Here is a 20,584-nt window from a genome sequence, read left to right as displayed (position 1 = left end):
AAAAAAAACGTCAAGTTGACACATTTATTTATTTATTTCCTGACATTGTCATTCGTTTTGACACTTTAATTTTGTATTACGAGTTTTTGTTTTGTATTACGAGTGGTATATTTCAACCCTAGGAATAAAATCGTACGATTTTGTTTTAAATTTTCCTGTATATTTTAGAAAACTGTTTAGAACTGCCAGTTCTCCGCAAATTTTCCCCCACGGTGTAATTTATTAATCTCTGACATTACTATGGTTGGAAGGAATGCAAATACAGGAAAAAAACCGTTGGCGCTCAAAATTTTTTAAAAATAAATTAATTTTTAACAATTAATAGCATTTAAAAAAATTTTTTTTTTATTTTTTAGATAAGTACCATACGATCAAAAAAAACACGAAGTCAAAGACAGCTGAGAAATGACAATCAATAATAATTTTGGCGAGGTCAAGCCCTAGACGTCATTATTTGGCCCGTACACTTTTTTGACACTTATACTTAATTTTTTTATCGAAAAAAAAACTATTTTTTTTGTTCGGAAATATATTTTATATCCAGAAACGGTTATCCATTTTTAATTTTTCTATAATTAGTGTTTATTTTTGACATCTACAGATTGGCCTCTCCATGTCATACTCCAGCCGTCTTTAACGCCGTTTTTTTTATCAGACGGTATCATTTCAGTATTCTTTTCCAGAAAAATAAATGTAAAAATTCAAAATAAAAAATAAGAATCGTTGAAAAAATATAAGTAACTTTGTTATTTAAAGATAAGATTAAAAAACAAACATTATTTAAGAAAATTAAAGAGTACTAAATAAGTACTTAAAAAATGGTAAAAAGAATGCAAATTTATTTTTCAAAGTTTTAGAAAATTTTAATGCAGTAGGTATTAAATTATATTGAACTCTCTACAATTATATATTTAAATCAAGCGTTATATTTTTCGGTGTATGATTGTTCAAGCAACATCACCCTGTATATAATCAGGCATACGGTCAACGACATATGTTCGAGAAGCAGCACGGCACACAGCAGCAATCTTTGTAGAAAGTGAAATTTGAAATTTAGAACAAGCAGCAGCGGCATTTTACATTTTTGCATCAAAAGAAAATCGACTATAATGCTTCATTCAGAACCACGAAATTAGTGAAACAAATTAGGGGTTTCAATTATACTTTACACTGAATAGTTTACGATCATTCACAATGTCTAAAAAATACAATTAAATTTAATAGCTTGCGGTAGTCAGTTGTATCCATAGAGAAAGCCTAATAATTAGATTTTACAAAAAAAAACAGTAAACTTTTTTCTTGCCAACCACAATTATTTCTCTTGACGGCCAAAAATGACATTATTTGCAAAATTGGAAGTATAATTAGTGGAAAAACCTTTTCCACCACTAATTTTCACGTTCTTTCAACTTCTACGCTAATCGAAACCACCAATTTAGAATCGGTTCTGAATGCAGCTTACTCCGAACACATTTTCTCTTTTTAACCCATAATCAATCACTAAGAAATATCACTGGTCACACAAGTATCACGGCACCCTCAGATCACAAGGTACATACCATTTAGGCACAGGGCACTGATCACCAAAACGCACGCGAAGCTCTTCATGGTGTAGGTCACTGTAACGTTCAATAACTGCGCGCAAGCCGCCTGCTGAAGACTTTATAGCTGGGGGACCCCTCTTGGCCCCCCTGCCCCCCCCTTAAGTCGACGCTCCTGGCTTGATAACTCTTTCTTGCGGCAACGGCTGAAATTATGCGTGGATTCTAGCTGATGCGACTGTTTGGGCTCATCTTAATTAGTGGTATGCAGAAAATTTTTAATATGTATTTTTTTCGTATGGTGCGATCTAAAATGATTGAAATACACACACCGGAAAAATCTAGGGATATCATTTTATTAAAGTTAAAAATAAATGTTTTGAATAAACAACCACATATTTGTAGGCCGATTCTTTCTACTTCAATTGAAACGAAGTAGTCACACTAGTTATTTCTAAATTTGGGATATTTGCAAAAGTGTTTGTGCATTTTTTGTCAAATGTATAAAGAGCACCTAGCATCAATTGTTCGAATTTAACCTGTACTGGCTATGTTTTTATGATAACTGGCCAGAATTCATTCAAATAACTCTGTTTAGTATTAAACGACATTTTGGAGCGTAGACATCTTAACAGAGACGAAATGCTAAGGGCCATGGGTATGCTCGAAGCTGGAATGCGCCAAATCGACGTAGCTAGAGCATTAAATACAACGCAAAGTGTAATATCGCGATTAAGTGCACGGTACCGTGAAAGTGGTGTTGTTGCTGAAAGGCACACAGGGCGACATCGCATTACTACCCCTCAGCAAGATCAATTTTTACAATTAAATGCTCGACGCCGACCGACTCTTACAGCACCAGAGCTTAGTTTAATTCTCCAGGAAACACATAATGTAACCGTTAGTCCTGACACTGTTCGCAATAGATTAAGAGAGGTCAACTTAAGAAGCAGACGCCCCTGGAGAGCTCAACTCTTAACGAGAGGAAATCGAGAGGTACGATATTTGTGGGCTCAAGATCATGTTCAGTGGTCGAATGAACAATGGGCGAATGTACTCTTCACGGATGAGTCACGCTTTTGGAATTCATCCGGATTCGAGAAGGCTTAGGGTATGGAGAGAACCGGGAAATCTTATTCGGTTGGATCATGTTCAGGAAGTGCACCCTTATCAAGGTGGAACAGTTATGGTCAGTTAAGCCGAAAAACCGATCTCGTTTTTCTTGAAAGGTTTCTAACAGGAATCACATATCGTGATTTAATTCTTGAGTCTGTCGTGTTACCATATGCCAATGATTTTGGGAGAAACTTCATTCTCATGCATGACAATGCACGGCCTCATACAGCCAGAGTGTTAAGTGAGTTTATCAATACTCTTCAATTAAACATCTTACCCTGGCCGGCACAATCTCCTGACCTCAACCCCATCGAGCACGTATGGGACGCGGTCCAAAGAAGAATTTTGAGAATGGGTATGCCTCGTGAAACTCGTAGGGATCTGGTTCGGGCCGTGAATGCAGCGTGGCAGGCTGTACCTCAAGAAGAGATCGACAACCTGATAAGGAGCATGGAGAGACGATGTAGGGCTGTAGTTAACAGTACAGGAGGCCATACCCTTTATTAAGTAAAAATGGTTTGGTTTTTTTTAGAATTTTTAGAATTTAGAATAAAAAAAATGTGTGTATTTTTTTGAGTTCAATAAAAATCAAGGTAAATTTGAAAAATTCGGTAAATTTCGCATTTTTATTTCCAATACGTCTTGTAAACTATTTGTTTATTTTAATTTTATTATATCAGAAATGCAAATAATAAAATTACTGACGATGGCTTTATAAGATTGTAATATCCCTAGACTCTTCCGGTGCGTGTAGTTGCCAATACTGTGTTAGACCCATATATGAACCTATACAGGCTCGAAACTTCTTACTAATAGCTATAAAATTGAAAGATGCGAAGGACATGTTTGAAAATGTGTTGTTTGAAATATTGAAAAAGTAATAAATTAAAAAAATACTTTTGTACTCAAAAGTGGCTCAGCCCCTATAACTTTTTTATTTTTTCAGATAAAAAAGCCAGATTTAGTATGTTAGTATATGACATAAATTAGGATTGATTGACGTATTCAATTGTTTTTGGTCGCTTCCTGATTTACCGGAAATGACTACAACTTTTGATTTTTAAATGGCATCCTCGGTATTTTTTTAGATTATTCGATAGAAAATGACATTCTGAATATGTTCGTCATTATTTCGTATATTTTTGATTTTATTGATTATATGGAAAGCACTGTTCATTAAAATATTGTATCGTATGTTACAGGGCTTGTTTCTCTCTACAATTTCCTGTCTCACAATGTATCGTTTGTGTCCAGGAAGGGTTCATAGTTTCATAGATGTCGATTTTCGAAAGAAATCAGTACATGTATATTATTTCGTATATTTTTGATTTTATTGATTATATGGAAAGCACTGTTCATTAAAATATTGTATCCTATGTTATAGGGCTTATTCCTCTCTACAATTTCCTGTCTCACAATGTACCGTTTGTGTCCAGGAAGGGTTCATAGTTTCATAGATGTCGATTTTCGAAAGAAATCAGTACATGTATATTACTTCGTATATTTTTGATTTTATTGATTATATGGAAAGCACTGTTCATTAAAATGTTGTGATGAATGGCTCAAAACGAAATAAGTAAATTACCAACAAATATTCAGGCTGAGGCGACAAACGCCATATCCAAACTACTTCCATTTCAATCCCGAATAACTGAATGAAAAGGAATACAGAAATTTTCAAAAAAGGAACCAATTAAAAAACGTGCGAGAAGAAATACAGTTTTTACTATTTTATCTACTATTTTTGATAGATATAAGGCAATTTTAACAGTTGCTATGGGAAAAAAAATAAAAAAATCCGTTGATTTAAATCATTGCACCCTGATTGTAACTGATGAAGAGTTCTCCAATTCAAGAAAAAATGAATAAATGCCGAAAATGTTGATGCCGTCTGTAAAAAATATTCTAGTAAACTATAGATAAATTTATTAATTCAAACTAACGCATAGAGAGAGAAAAGTAATAAGATTTTCTTTGAGAAAGTTACACTAGGCAAAATCCTTGACGATCCCCATGATAATTTTTCGTGTAGTTGTCACAAATTAACTGCGCCTCTTTAACCATAAGGTCATTCAATCATCTAACCTACAAATTACCATCGACATTACATATCATGGGATCGCACGAGCTCAAGTCTGGCGAGTTGGGTGGCAAGCCGGCATGAGATTTTGGTCCAATTCGAAAAAATTCAGTCAAGGTGGATTTGGTGGGCTGGTCGGCTATGGTCAGTGATCTTGATCTACATTGATCTCGAACCCGGTTGACATCGACTAATAAGATACCTATATCTTATAAAAAATTTATTCTATATGTTTATAGGTTTGTTTTAATAAAAGGTCAAGCTCTTTATGTTGTGGTATCTCATTGAAAATAAAATTTTATTCATTTAGATGCAATGCAATAAAACTTGAATTGTATGAGAATCTTTTATAGTATCGTTATTTATGTTTCAAAGGATTATAAGGATGTTAAATACTGATGAACAATAATGGCCCGAGGTTACTAAGGGTAGATTAAATGATACTTTAACAGCGAGGATAGGTTTAAAACTGTATTTCTTCTCGCACGTTTTTTAATTGTCTCCATTTTTGAAAATGTTTGTATTCCTTTTTATAAGTTATTTGGGATTTAAATGGAAGCAGTTTGGAGTTTGGATATGACGTTTGTCGCCTCAGCCTGAATATCTTTCTGTTCGTAATTTACTTATTTCGTTTTGAGCCATTTCTGGCTCCGATTCAATCAGCAATCGACACGAAAGAGAATTAAAAAATATTGACTCAAAACTGACAACTAAAGAGACAGCTTTATTCATTTGTCAAATTACATAGAAACCAACGCCAACCCAGCACAATATTTTTTCTACTCGTAATAAATTCCTTGAAATAATAATTTCTGAATATTCTTCAAAACGTAACAACCTGTATTGTAGCTATTGTATTTTATAACGGGACAAAGTTATACTAAAAATATCATTCCAAATTTTTTAATTGTTTAGAAATCACACTGCAGGTATTAAAAATAAGATGTTTCAACATGAAATGCAAAAAATATGTATCTAAATTGATAATTTATCAGTAATAATTAATGAGGATGCTGTTTTGTTGACCTTTTGAGTAGAACTGTTATGATAGAAAAAGTAAAAGTAAACGCTTTTATACAGCTCGGGCATCTTCATGAATAAATGACATTTTGATTTTTCAGACAAGGCTATACAACCAATAGAAATGTAGGTACAATATGTTTTCTATATTATTAAATAATTAATCAAGCTTTTTTATAATTATTGATTTTTTTTGAATATAAACAAAAAAAAATAAAATATTTCTAAAAAGGTTTCGAGTTCAATTGACTGTTGATGTCTCCATGTAAATTTGTGTTTAAAATATAAAAATATAGGGTTTCTATTTTTTTACACAAAAAAAATTGTCTCACTATAAAAGACAAGATACATAATCTACTGTAAAATGAATGGGTGTTCTATACATACATACATACATACATACATACCGCCATTACTCGCTGACGAGTATTTGACCCGCATCAGAAGATGGTCACGCAAGGCGTTTTCTTTCATGAGCTTTTCTGTGACTGAAAAGCCCGATACGTGTGTTATCTGTCTAGCACACTCCAGACATTCAAAAATCTCATTGCTTTGTTGCCTCTTTACTTTTTGGTTGTCGCTCTTAACTGACTTTACAATTCTTCTCCATTCCGTTCTATTGTAAGATGCCTCTTCCCACTCATTCTGCTTGTTTAAGTTTTCGTGGAAAATATCCTTGAACCTTTTGAGTTGTCCACCCGGCCTCCTCTTACCGTCTACAAGCTCACCGTAAAGCAGCGATTTTGGTATGCGGTTTTCTTGCATTCTGCATACGTGACCAGCCCATCTTAAGCGGGACTTTGTAATCATGACTTCAATACTCTCGCAGTTAGCTTTTTCAAGGACCGATACGTTTGAGACATGATGGAACCATTTTATTCTTAAGAGTTGTCTAAGATGTCTCTGTTGCAACTTGTTTAATGCGTTCATGTGTCGACGGTACGGCACCCAGGTTTCGCTTCCATATAACATGGTAGGAATTATCGCTCGGTACACCGCAAGTTTCGTTTTTGTGCTCAAGTCATGATGGTAGAAAACCCTGTCTTTTAATTTCCAGAATGCTCTTGAGGCGCTGCTAATCCTGTGCTGAATTTCAGAGTCGATATTGGCCTTTTCCGAAAATCAAACTGCCGAGGTAATTAAATTCCGCTACATATTCCAACAGCTCATCTCCGATTTTTGCACATGATTTTAGTTTTATCGATGTTCAGCTTAAGTCCCAATTCCTCGTATGCCCATGTATATGTGTTCAACATTTCTTGCAATTGCTGTAACGTATTTGCAACTAGAGCACAGTCATCAGCGTATTGAAGTTCTGTGATGAATTTTGTACGTGTTTTTGCCCTGAGTCTTTTTATGTTGAACAGACCGCCGTCGTATCTGTATCTAAGGTCTAATCTGTAATTAAAGGTTACTTAGGCCGATTTTGATGGATTAATTTTTATTTTCCAATCGCGTAACCATGCCTCTATCTCTATTACATTTAGACGTCTTTGTAATATCACGGAAGCTATTTCGGGCTTTTTGTCGACAACCATAATTACTGTGATATCTGCAAAAGAAGCGGTTGTTGTTTCATTGTTTGTGGGAAAAGTCTGATGTATAAAGGACACAGAGTAGTGGTCCTAGGACACTATCTTGTAGAACACCTACATTTATGCTATAATTTGCAGATTCTCCCTCACTGAATCGGACTCTAAACTATCTACCATTTAGGGAGGCTTTCAATAGCGGAAAGTAGGACATGGGAGGATAATTTTTAATTTTGTGAAGTAACATTTGAAAAAATATTTTATTTAAAATTAGCTTCAAACGTTTAAAAACCATTGACAAATTAGTAAAAACTAAAAGTCTTTTTTTTCTATATAATTTACAATAAAAATTTTTTTTCTGACGAGTTATTTAAACAATCATCAAATTCGTAACGCAAAAAAAAACACTAGCCTAGTAACCTTGGCCTTTGAAGAAAATGTCCGGTTGGCGAGGAACCTGTTGCATAACACCGTTTCTTCTTTCACGATCTTTCCATCATCCTCAGGCAGTCGTTAGATGCTCGTTTGCCTTGAGAAACATCCCATGTACAAAAATTGAAAATAAAACGTTTATTATTTATTAATTGTATTCTAGAAGTACTGATGGGTTCGCCTAAGTATGTATTTCGAAAATGATGTTAATGACTAAGTTAAATACTGGGCGTTATGAAATATTCGGCGCCTTATGTAACTGTAAAGTTTATCAGTTAAGTGAAAGCTTGCGATTTCTAACACAGAAATCTTTGTATAGAAAACATCATTGATCATCTTGGAGTTTATAAGAATTGAGCCATAAAAATACAAGAGATGGGCTAAAAGCGCTACCTGTGATATTTTTACAATAAAATAAATGTAACAAATTAAAAACAAAAATAAACATAACTTAACATAAGTAAAAATTAAGTGGTGTCTACAAAAAAATCCTTTTTTTATTCTGTAGATTTTTTCTAGTCCAGAAATATTTTTTAAAATTCTAACCTCGACGGAAAATCTTGTTAAATATTCTAGAGTATATTCAAATTTAGTAAATGGTTCAATCATACGGTACTTCTATAGCGTAACGACAATTGATTACCACTTCGGTGTCATCTTACGGTACTATCCACAAATGAAACCGTTGGAATGTTGGCTATTTCAGTTTATATAAAGACCAAGGCCAGCCAGTGCATGTTATTATTATTATTAGAAAAACCGCTTGGCCGGTGCCCACTTCCTGAGCCACGCTGATTAACTGCGAGACCTTGTCTTATTGCCAGCAGGAATTTGCCGGCTGAAATCAGATGAAAATCGCTGCAGATAATCGTATAACAGACGTTTTGGGTCAACTTTCGTTTAGCTGAAATCAGTTATTAGAAGAAAAAATTTGTCTTTAAAAAGCTACTGTTAACCACGGTAAACACAAATTTTCCTGCGGAAATGCGTAATTTCCAAATTTCGCACTTTAGAATAACTGAAATCTGCTATAAAAAATACATTTGGCGTTTTATTTTTAATATTTTTCTGAACATATAAACACAAAAATTTTCCTGCGGAAATAAGCTGTTTTCATTTTCTAAGGAAATTTATTAGACTTTAGAATAGCTGAAATCAGTTATATAAAAAATAAATATATTTTTGCCTTTTAGAAGCGTTTACAAACTCTACAAACTACAAACTCAAAGAAAAAAATCCTTGGATGAAGCACTTTTGAACCAAAAAAAATCATTTAAAAGTGTCTAAAATGCTAACCAATCTAATAATATTTTTTACAAAATCGCAGTTAATTATTAAAATATAAAAACCACAGCTTAACACCCTCCACAAAGAAAAGCTAACCAAAGCAACCCAAATCCTAACCAATCTAATAATATTTTTGTAAAATCACAATTAATTATTATAATAAAAAAGAAAACTGCATGATCCAATGATTTTTTGTTTTGAATCAGCCCTATTTGCGTAAAGCTTTAATAAAAAAAAACAAGAATAAGTGCAACATTCCGAGGTAGATAGTTATAGTTTACAAGAACCTATATTATCTATTCTACAAGAATTGTAATTCCTCCGGAAGATGTTTTACCCCACCCAGCACCCCTATTCGCTCCCGGGGCCTGTAAGCTTCTAAACTGAAAAATGTATGAAAAACAAAGTGCACAGAATGACATTGACACATTTCCGCAGGAATTTTTTTGTATCTCTTTATTCGTAAAAACTCGTATAAAACAAATATAAGTTCCTTTTTCATGTAACTGATTTCTGCTATTCCAAAGTCAAAGCATTTTTTTTGTGTAAAATAAAAATAAAAAAATTCCGCAGACACTTTTTTGTGTTTTTATGTTTAGAAAAATGTCTAAAACACACCCCGAAGACTAGTTTTGATGTAACAGATTTCGGCTACACTAAAGTCCGAAAAATGAAAAATAAAGCTGTCTCTTTAGTTGTCAGTTTTGAGTCAGTATTTTTTAATTCTCTTTCGTGTCGATTGCTGATTGAATTGGAGACAGAAATGGCTCAAAACGAAATAAGTAAATTACTATAATAACTTATGAAAAGGAATACAAAAATTTTCAAAAATGGAAACAATTAAAAAACGTGCAAGAAGAAATAAAGTTTTTAATCTATCCCCGCTATTAAAGTACTATTTTATCTACTATTTTTGATAGATATAAGGCAATTTTAACAGTTGCTGTGGAAAAAAGTTATGTATTCTTAAATAGAACACTATACATATTTTTACTATTTACTTCAACATTTAAAGGATTGTTATTTGTTTTATTCAAAATTATCCATCCTAAGGTTTCTTGTTCTGTCGACTGTTGATGTTTCCGCAATTTCCCATGCAATTCTAGATTATACCGAGTCTTCGGGCTATTCGGAGGCGTCATCTACGAGTACCTGGTACCTGTAACGGTCGTACTTGGCACCGGCCGCGTCCATCGTTTCCTCAAGCTAGTTAAGGGACACGTAATGCAGATTGACCACTCCCTATTGGTCGTACCAGCCTTGATCTGAAGCCTTGTGAATTCCTGCTCCCTTGTTTTAGCTTTGTCTCTTAGCTTATTATTCTTCAAAGCAGAATTTTTTACGAATGAAATACGTAATAATTCAGCAAAATGTCAAGTGATTTCTATTTTTTATATTTGATCAGTAATAAGTAATTTTATTTTGTGAGTTTAGGAATAAAATAAAAGTTATTTTCATTTTGAAATACAAACATATAGTTCCTTCATTCCCAAAATAATTAGTAATAAAATCTATTATTTAGTATTATACAGGGTGGTCCGAAATGTAGATAAAAATAAGTAAAAAAGTTCGTATAAATGTATGTCCTAATATGCTTAGTTTCGGAAATACAGGGTGTAGAAGTTTCATTTTTATTTCAATTTGTTTTTTTAAACAATTTCAATAAAATTGGTGTCTGGAGGTTTTTTGGACATGAAAAATTTGATTTTATTGTCAATATGACTTTTACTGGTAGAGGGAGCCACCTACATATTTTTAACTGGTTTGAATAGTAATACCTTTTCGTCCATACCTGTATAAAATTACTGAGTAAAAAAATATACATTTGCAATATTTTTTACGTAAAAAATGTCTCTTGGTAAAAATCGCTACGGTAGAGTAATGATTATCGAGATATTTGGAATCGAAATTATCAATACCTGTCATCATTGACATAAATTAAACATGTTGACTAAATAGTTATTAGACTGAAATGATAAATTAGAATTTGAAATGTCTTTGTGCCAAAAGTTCAACAGAAACCGTTTTATCATCATTTTTCGCAGAAAAATTTGAAATTGAAAAAAATAAAAATTTCACAAATTTATAATTTCAGTCAAATAACTATCTACTCAACGTGTTTATTTTTTGTCAATAATGATATGTATTGTAGAGTAAAGAGACATTTTTTTACGTATAAAATCACGGAAATGTATATTTTTTCACTCAGTAGTTTTATACAGGTACGGACAAAAAAGTTATTACTTTTGAAACATATAAGTTGAAAAATATGTAGATTTGGTTTGCTTTGGTTTGTTTTTTAATCAATTTTCATCCAAATATTGACATTATTTCAGAAATTATTTGGAAAACATCGAAATAAAAATGAAACTTCTACACCCTGTATTTCCGAAACTAAGCATTTTAGGACATACATTTATACGAACTTTTTTACTTATTTTTATCTGCAGAATATGCTGCCCAAGTTTCCGGAATACAGTCCGGACCACCCTGAATTTAACTTATTTTCTTTCTATATTTGTTTTTATCAGACTACGTTCCCGTATTAACTGTTCACTAGACCCAAATAACCAAAAATCACCATCCAAATACAGTTATCTAGCCCCAAAATGCATCTGCCCTGACTGCCATGACGAATATCCGATGTCTAGATCTATAGGAGTCGTACCTACTAAGTACCTACTAAATATGGACGTCACGTTTCGGATGTACCATGCACGTGACATCCTGGAACGCATAAGGTGTTATATAACGTGACCGGTATGACGTAGTCGCGTCTAAATATCTAACTGTGAACCCGAGTATGAACCCAAGTTCAATGAAACGTTGATTGCAAGGCTATTATTAAGGGAAAATTGAAAATTTTAATTTGAAAAATATTTTCTTTGTTAAGTAATAACAAACTATAATGGTTCAAGTCTTTAAGGGTGCTTTTATGTGCATTTAGAAAAACAAAGTGTAACGCAACCACGCCCATAACTGGGCTCAACTTTCGTTTAGCTGAAATCTGTTATATAAATAAAAAATCGGTAAAAAAACTTTTAAGTTAAACGGTTTTATCTTATGTGCACTGAAAACTAGAAAATAATAATAACAATTAGGTATTTTGAACTTCTAGTTCAGAAATATTTTAGTACTAGGCAGAATAGCTTTTAGGCATATTAGACTAAAATAAAAACGTGGGACCCATTAACTATTGCTGTAATACTTTCTTCTATACGAAGTGTGGATTGCATCAACTTACTATAATCGTAACTGGAGATTTTGACAATCAATAACCAGCCGTGGCGGCTTCACCAGCGAACGCCGAGCTCATGATCTACCAAAGTATAAAGATATGCTTTGCCATAGGTAGGATTTCAGAGGGGGCCTACGTTTTTATTTTAGTCTAATATGCCTAAAAGCTATTCTGCCTAGTACTAAAATATTTCTGAACTAGAAGTTCAAAATACCTAATTGTTATTATTATTTTCTAGTTTTCAGTACACATAAGATAAAACCGTTTAACTTAAAAAAAATTTTACCGATTTTTTATTTTCTAGTTTTTTTTATTTATTGTTTCCATGTTGTTCCCACGAGTAATGGACATTTTAACGGTCGACCCCCCAGAGGTTCAGTAGTGGGGCAAGGCTATAATATACAACAAGAGGCGCCCAATCTTGAGGGGAAAACGCTTGCGACATTACATTTTTAGCCACCCTAATGCCATACAGTCCTCAGCACGTTTTAACCTATTACCTTAACTTGGGTGGTAAAGCTACCGCTAACTACGTAGGTACATCTAATCACCTATTTTTTTTTATCTGTCCTTCTAACGTCACACAATCTTGGACACAACTGTTCTGGACACGACTACTCATGCCCTCACCTAATACGCCATTTTGTAACGACGTCCATCTTGGATTTTAAATTTTGTCATAATCACAGTATTCTACTAGTGTAGCCCTTTCATTTGATACCCATATTGAGGGGGTTGTGGAAAAATATGAAATCCGCCATTTTGTACCGGCTTAGATTTACAATGTTATTGATATTACTATATTGTATTGTCATCGGAAATAAAGGTGTGTACCAAATTTTAGATCAATCTGACAACAGGAAGATACTTAAATTTCAATTTCTAATTTTTACCCAAATAAATAAATACCGTACGAGTCGAGCTAAATAAAACCGTTTAAAAATGAACTTATATATGCGTTCTAGAAGGCATTAGGAGTACAAATATACAAAAATAATTTCATTTAGCATTTGGGTTGCTTTGGTTAGCTTTTCTTTGTGGATGGTGTTAAGCTGTGGTTTTTATATTTTAATAATTAACTGTGATTTTGCAAAAATATTATTAGATTTATTATTAGATTGATTAGCATTTTAGACACTTTTAAATTATTTTTTTTGTTCAAGAGTGCTTCATCCAAGGATTTTTTTCTTTTTAAACTGTTCTATAACCATAAGACTTTCTACCAAAAAAAAAATTGCTAAATTCGTGAGTACTCATACTTTACAAGACCCGATAATATAATAAGGAACAAATGGAAAATGAAAATCAAGCATTTCCGCAGGAATTTTTTTCTTTTCCTCAATTCGTAAATGCTTCTAAAAGGCAAAAATATATTTATTTTTTATATAACTGATTTCAGCTATTCTAAAGTCTAATAAATTTCCTTAGAAAATGAAAACAGCTTATTTCCGCATGAAAATTTTTGTGTTTATATGTTCAGAAAAATATTAAAAATAAAACGCAAAATGTATTTTTTTATAGCAGATTTCAGTTATTCTAAAGTGCGAAATTTTAGCAGCTTTTTAAAGACAATTTTTTTTTTCTAATAACTGATTTCAACTAAACGAAAGTTCACCCCATAACTGGCTCTTTTTTGGCTATGAAATAGTCTATCTAAGGCTGCAAATTAAAAGATAAAAAATTAAAGCAATAGTCATATACGTTACTAACCTCTAGAGATGCTTGAGCAATACATTTATTTATATTAGATTGAATTAAAAAAGCCTCTTTTATGTTTCGTTTAGAAGCTTTTTTTTCTTTCATCATAAGTTTTGCGTTTGTTTAGGATTTGTGAGCATTCATGGGATGTAGAATGTAGAATGTTTAGAAGGGGAGTTAATCACCGCGACCTTATAGATCTATTGTGTGTTCCCCTTTCTTGAGTTATAACGAGTTATAACTCATCATACAGTCTCAGGGCTTTAAGAAAAGCCAGTATCTGAGACGGCTCCACAGAGGCCAGCTCTCCATCCTCGACATCAGACGTGCCAAGGTTCATGGCACGAATGGTCGTCGTCTCGGCACACTCAGTGATAAGGTGTTCTGGTGTTTCCCCATTTTCCCCACAAAATCTGCATTCGCCGTTGTTTCTCAGTTTCAGCCTACTGAGGTGTTCGTTGAGGAGACAGTGTCCTGTTAGAAACCCCGTGACAATCCGAAGATTGTTTTTACTTAAATCAAGGAAAACCTTTGATTTTTCTCGGTCATAAGTTCTAAGGAACTTTGAGTGTCTTAGACCGTTGGAGGACACCCATTCCAAGTTACGGATGGAGTCTTCCAGATTCTTCAGTTCCGCTTTCAGTTGGTTCCCGTTTGGAAAACAGAACGGTTCTGGTCCAGTTAGTGGAGTGTTCGCTCCTTTCCTAGCTAGATCATTTGCTTTTTCATTGCCTTCTATCCCTTGGTGAGCAGGCACCCAGAGTAGGAGGACTTTATTTTCTTTGCCTAATTTGTTGAGCTTCTCTAGGCATTCTTTGACCAACTTCGAATTGATGGTTACTGAGTTGATCGCGTTAAGTGCTGCTTGACTATCGGATAGGATGGCAATTTCCTGTTTTCGATAGTTCCTATCCAAGATAAATTGTACGCATCTTTCGATAGCGCAAATTTCTGCCTGAAGGATACTGGGGTAGGTGCCCATTGGTTCGGAGTATTCAGTTTTCGGCCCAAATACTCCTATCCCTGTCCCTGCTTTGGTTTTGGAAGCATCAGTATACCACGTGATGGTATGGTCTTTTATATGCTGAGTAAGCGTTTCTTTCTTCCAATCCTTTTTATTACTCAATACTACAGTGAGGTGTTTCTCAAAGTTGTAAATTCTTGGTATGTCATCCACTGGGAGTTGGAGAAGTGGAATTTTCTTTTTGAGGGTGTTCCAAGCCCCTGACCTGAAAATTCTCCCAGTACTGTTTCCGTCAATGACCATTCTAATCATTGTCGCATTGGCATAACTACCGACGACAATATGCAGTGGTGTTAGGTCTAGAATGACCTCCATTGCTGCTGTTGGACATGTTCTCATGGCACCTGTGATGCAGATACATGCCAGTCTCTGTACTTTGCACAGGGTTTGCCTTGCTGTACGTTGCTCTAGTTTTGTATACCAAGCAACTGCTCCATAAGTAATCATGGGTCTTACTATCATGGTATACATCCAGCGCAAAATGTTAGGGGCGCAGCCCCACCTATTTCCCGCCAGTCTTCTGCATATCATGAGAGCCTTTGTGGCTTTGCTGGTAATGTTCTTAATATGCCTGTTCCAGAGAAGTTTACTATCCAGGGTTATTCCCAGATATTTCACTTCCTGTGATGGCAGTATTTCCTTTCCATCTAGATGGATTCTTTTCAAGTTTTTCAAACTTCGCTTTCTGGTGAATGGCACTACTGCGGTTTTATCTGAGTTAATACTCAGCCCGACAGTCCTGCACCATCTCTCAGCGATGCGGAATCCTCTTTGGATAATATCACACAGGGTGCCTTCATGTTTCCCCTGTGCAATGATGACTATGTCATCTGCGTACCCTATGCAGTGTATTCCCCTAGAGTTAATTCTTCCAGTAGTTCATCCACTACCAAGCTCCACAGTAGGGGGGAGGTCACTCCACCTTGTGGAGTTCCTTGCGTTGTTTTAACAACTACAGTTTTGGTACCTATCTCAGCCTCTGCTGTTCGTGTTGAGAGCATTTCCCAAAACCAGCGAATTATCGTACTGTTCGCCCCTCTTGTTTCAAGAGATCGCTTGACCACCTTCATGGATACAGGACATAGACTAGATTTAACAAAAATAAGTTAATCTATGGTAATACAAATTTGCTATTCTAGCCCATATTTTAATTTCACGTATTTTTACCTGTTATGTCGATTTCTTTAAACAACAAACGAAATCGAACGAACTGAAAGTTCGAGATTCCTCAGGAACCAGTTCTAAAAATCAACAATTAACGTAGGTACATTTGCCAAAATAAGCTTTAAAAGTTGACGTTCAAGGTTGTCAAAAAAACTGGATTGATTATTCACCTTCACTTGTTTCTTTCTACTGTATTTGTATTTTTTTTCGAAATTCTGGTTTTTATTAGTCACAATTTTTTTATATTGTGGGAACGTCAAAAAAAAGCCCAACCCAAGTACGATACCCATATTAAAGTGGTTTGTTCTTGTTAGAATTACTCATGGCACTTTTTTAATCTCAGTTTGGTGAATTAAAACAACAATTTGTGTTGGTCTGCAAGCGAATGATTGGCCTCAATTAAATTGTTTATAGTTTTCAAATACTACTACGTTTTTGTCAACTAAATACTATAACTTTTACTAGTTTTGTGAAAGTGTATCATTTAAAACGTTTATTTAAGAGAAAATTGTTGCCTATTGTTAAATTGTTTTGATATATCTTGTCATTGTTAGAGTATAATTAATTTAATAATATTCACCATACGGTTAGTACATAGTTATTAGAAAGAACTTTAACTTTAAAGAATCTATAAAGATGTTCATAGATTTTTTGATAATTTGCACCATCTATATGAATTAATCTCAGCGTTACAATGTTGCCGCATCATTTGAAAAATGGCACCATCTTTGTTATTTTAAATAGAACACCCGGTATATTATTACAATTTCAGAAACTATTTTCATATCTCATCATTTTTATATTGCACTATCCTGTACCTATCTCTAATAGTTTTTGAGATACAAAAAAAAACGTGTAAAATTGCCAATAACATGATCTTGAATATGCATTGGAAATATCATGAACTGAGCATATTTTACCAAAACTTTTTTGAGGATTAAATAACAAAATACCCACGTCAAAGTTTTGTAAAAAGGTTACTTAGCAAAAGGCAACCTAATAGGTATAATAATTTTTATGTCATTATTTGTTCATTTGAACGTAATTTATAGTAAACAAAATGGATAGATTAGTTCATAATCGTATCGTATTGCGTAAAACCCTGTTTAACTTGATCACAATTTCACTTTCTATGTAAACTATTTTTTTTAATCAATAAAAATGTTGGATAATTATTGTAAAATATATGTTGACATTTTAGTAACTACTGCCTTACTTTTAGCCATATATTTATATGTAATATAGGTAAAAGTAAGACAAAAAAATCGATTAGAATTTATATAGAGAAAATCGATGTTAATTAAAATTAATATAAGTATATTAAGTTAGGATATTTTAGTAAATTAGTTTAAATCTTAGTTTTTCTTGAAAAATATTGTAATTAGGTAAACTAAAAACAACAAACAGTCGTTTAAAATCTTCAAAAACATTACTACTTTAGAGAAATTTGTTTTAATTATATTTAAAGCAGTTTAAAGTTAATTTAAAATAACTTAAACTGAGATTAAACTTAATTGTGTATGGAATTACATACCAGACGTTTTGAATTTCTGGAATTTCGGTGACAAAACCGAAAAAAGTGAAAGTGTCTCAAAGGCGAATGACACTTTCACTGATACCGTGCATCATCTGAAGTTTACTAATTTTTTCACCTGGCAAAATAAAGATGGAGGCTTTATACAGGGTGGCCCATTAGTGCAATGGAGTACAATATCGTCGTTGTTGTCGAAGATATGAAAAAAGTTTTATACAGTTGTTGCATAGTTTATAAAGGGGTATATACTAAAAATATTTTGTTGTATACAAGGTGTCACACAAAAAATTTATGATAAAAGTTTATTTTTTTTTTAAATTGAACCTCCATTTTTCTGTAGATAATTGGATTCACACCCTGTATGTACTGTAAATAACTTAAATAATATAATAATAGTAAAAAGAACAAAATCTATACTAATACTAATATATAAAATCCTTAAGTGACTGACTCACTGATTAATCACGATCCTGCTCAAACCACTCAACGTAAGAAGCTCAATTTTGGCATACAGGTTGATTCTAGGGTGTAGAGGTTCGATAAGAAGGGACTTTTCGAAATTCCAGTTCGAAGGGGGTGAAACCACCCCTCAAATATTACATTATTTTTATTTTAAGAACGGTCAAGTTTCCGAAAAAATGCTTAAACACGTATATTTTATTTTTTTTACATATTTTAAGATTTTTTAAAAATGAATACAGGGTGTTTTGAAAAATCATTGATTAATCACGATCCTGCTTAAAGCGCTTGACGTAAAAAGCTGATTTTTGGAAAACGGATTGACTTTAGGGTGTAGAGGTTCGATTAGAAGGGATTTTTCAAAACTCGAATTCTAAGGGGGTGAAACCACCCCTCAAATATTAGAATATTTTTTATTTAAAAACCGGTGAGTTTTTCGGAAAAACCCTTAAACACGTATATTTTATTTTGTTGTATTACATATTTTAGGATTTTTTAAAAATTTATACAGGGTGTTTCATAAAATATGTCCATTGAATAATCACGATTCTGCTTAAATGTTGTTAATGGAAATTCTTGCTTTGCTTTATCATCACCATTACAAATGATTAATTCGACGCGAACGAAGTCGCGGGTACACGCTAGTACTATAATATTTTCTCTTTACATCTCATAGATCTACACTCAAATGACTAATAACAATTCAAATTAAAAGACCTGCTTATTATCCTGCTACATTGTATGTATATTCCTGCAAATTGCTGCAGACATACCATTTAATTTAAATAAATACCTATGTCGTTACTATGGAATACACAATCGGTGTGTGTTCACGCTGACTGGGCAGGGTGTGACCACAGTGAAAGTGAAAAGGCAAGAATACCTTTAAAATATTCCTGTGCGATGCCTCGAAGGTACCACAGGGGACCTTGAAAGCCCCAGGGAGGACCCCAAAGAGCGCCACTCAGTAAAACACCCAAATAAGTAGACTTATACTGCTATCTGTTGGCAAACGTTCTAACTACATTAATTTTGACTGAGAAAGATTTCTGTAATGGTGTACATAATATGAGGCCTTAAAACCCGTTTTATTTTAATAAAACTGTTTTAGCAAATGTTTGAAGCGTTGTTTTACAAAAAAAAGGGTGTCCATTGAGTGGAATCATTGTTTTGTATCTCGTTTTTCTAGAAATAAAAATGAATATGTAATTTTTAAAGAGAAAAAACAAAAATAATTCGGATAAGGCGGATTTTAGAGCAAGATATTTGCATCCTAACTTGATTTATTAGATAAGTATGCTATTTTTTTTTAAAATTGGGTAAGGATTTGAAATAGATACGATAAGACATTAGCAGTAATATTATACTTGTGTAAAAAGCCTATGAAAAAATGCGGGATTTGCAACGTTAATGACAATAAAAAGTAAAAGTAAATGGATAAGACGGATTTTGCTGCAGTTTGGGACTATGTTTGGTTTGGGACTATGTAGTTTTCAGGGTTTACTATTAATACACCTCATTCGCCTCGGTTGATTTTACGAAAACGGAAAGATGTAGAAACAATTTTTTTGTGGGTATTTATAGAGACACAATGTGCATAATTTAAAATTATTTTCAAATGTACAGGCTGTGTCAGAACTGTGTCAAACCAAAGTTATATTTTTTCATATATTTTCATCCCGGTATTTTATTTCATTTTTTGATTCTTGGGCATAAAATAAGGCATTTATTATAAGGGTTTAGTATGTTTAAATGCTTTGGTTTTTGAGATATTTAAATATTTTTAAATATAGATGTTATAATAAAAAAATTTGCAACGCCCTGTACATTACTTTTCAAAGTTAATTCTTGTGTTGACTTTGAAGCCAGAGAAATAAACTTTATTATTAAAATGTGTTCCTTTCTTAAATGTATACAGGGGTATCAAAAATTGCTGCTCTATTTTAAATATTTATTATACATAAAAACTTCGTTATTTCAAATACAACACTATGTATTTTTTTAAATAAGTCGAAGTAGATTTAAATGCTCTTTCAAACTATCTGGCTCACAAAATTGTAATCAAGGTGGTAATCAAGTAAAGTAATCAAATAAAATACGGGGTGTGCCATAAGGAAAAATATAACTTTGGTATGGATCTTACTTCTGACACGCCCTGTACATTTGAAAATAATTTTAAATTATGCGCATTTCCTTCCCGGTTTTTTTAGTTTTCGTATAATCAGCCGAGATGAATGAGGTGCGCCACCCTGTATATGTGATTAAACCATTTTTTTTTAAATGGATAAGGCGAGTTTTGCAACTTGACGCCTCATATTTATATAATAAATATCTATTATTTACAACTTATTTAATATTACTTTGACATCAATATTAACGGGTTTATTAAAAAAAACTGCTTAAAAATTCTACAATTTATTTTATTATTCTTAAAATATATTATAAATTTATCAAAACCT

At 33.1% G+C, this 20,584-nt stretch overlaps 1 protein-coding gene across 1 annotated transcript in view; it reads right to left on the bottom strand.

Annotated features, from left to right (window-relative positions):
• Positions 1-1,665, bottom strand: part of LOC115875037 (protein obstructor-E-like) — a 32,519-nt gene extending 30,854 nt beyond the window's left edge. Inside the window, exon 1 of the mRNA XM_030890375.1 lies at positions 1,560-1,665. Coding sequence (XP_030746235.1) covers positions 1,560-1,608 — 49 coding nt within the window. The 5' untranslated portion in view covers positions 1,609-1,665. The remainder of the gene's footprint in view (positions 1-1,559) is intronic.
• Positions 1,666-20,584: the final 18,919 nt, after the last annotated feature.

Source organism: Sitophilus oryzae, unplaced genomic scaffold, assembly GCF_002938485.1.
Source record: "Sitophilus oryzae breed Bouriz unplaced genomic scaffold, Soryzae_2.0 scaffold_1018_pilon_pilon, whole genome shotgun sequence".
Taxonomy (NCBI): Eukaryota; Metazoa; Arthropoda; class Insecta; order Coleoptera; family Curculionidae; genus Sitophilus; species Sitophilus oryzae.
This window is presented reverse-complemented; position numbering and strand designations above follow the sequence as displayed.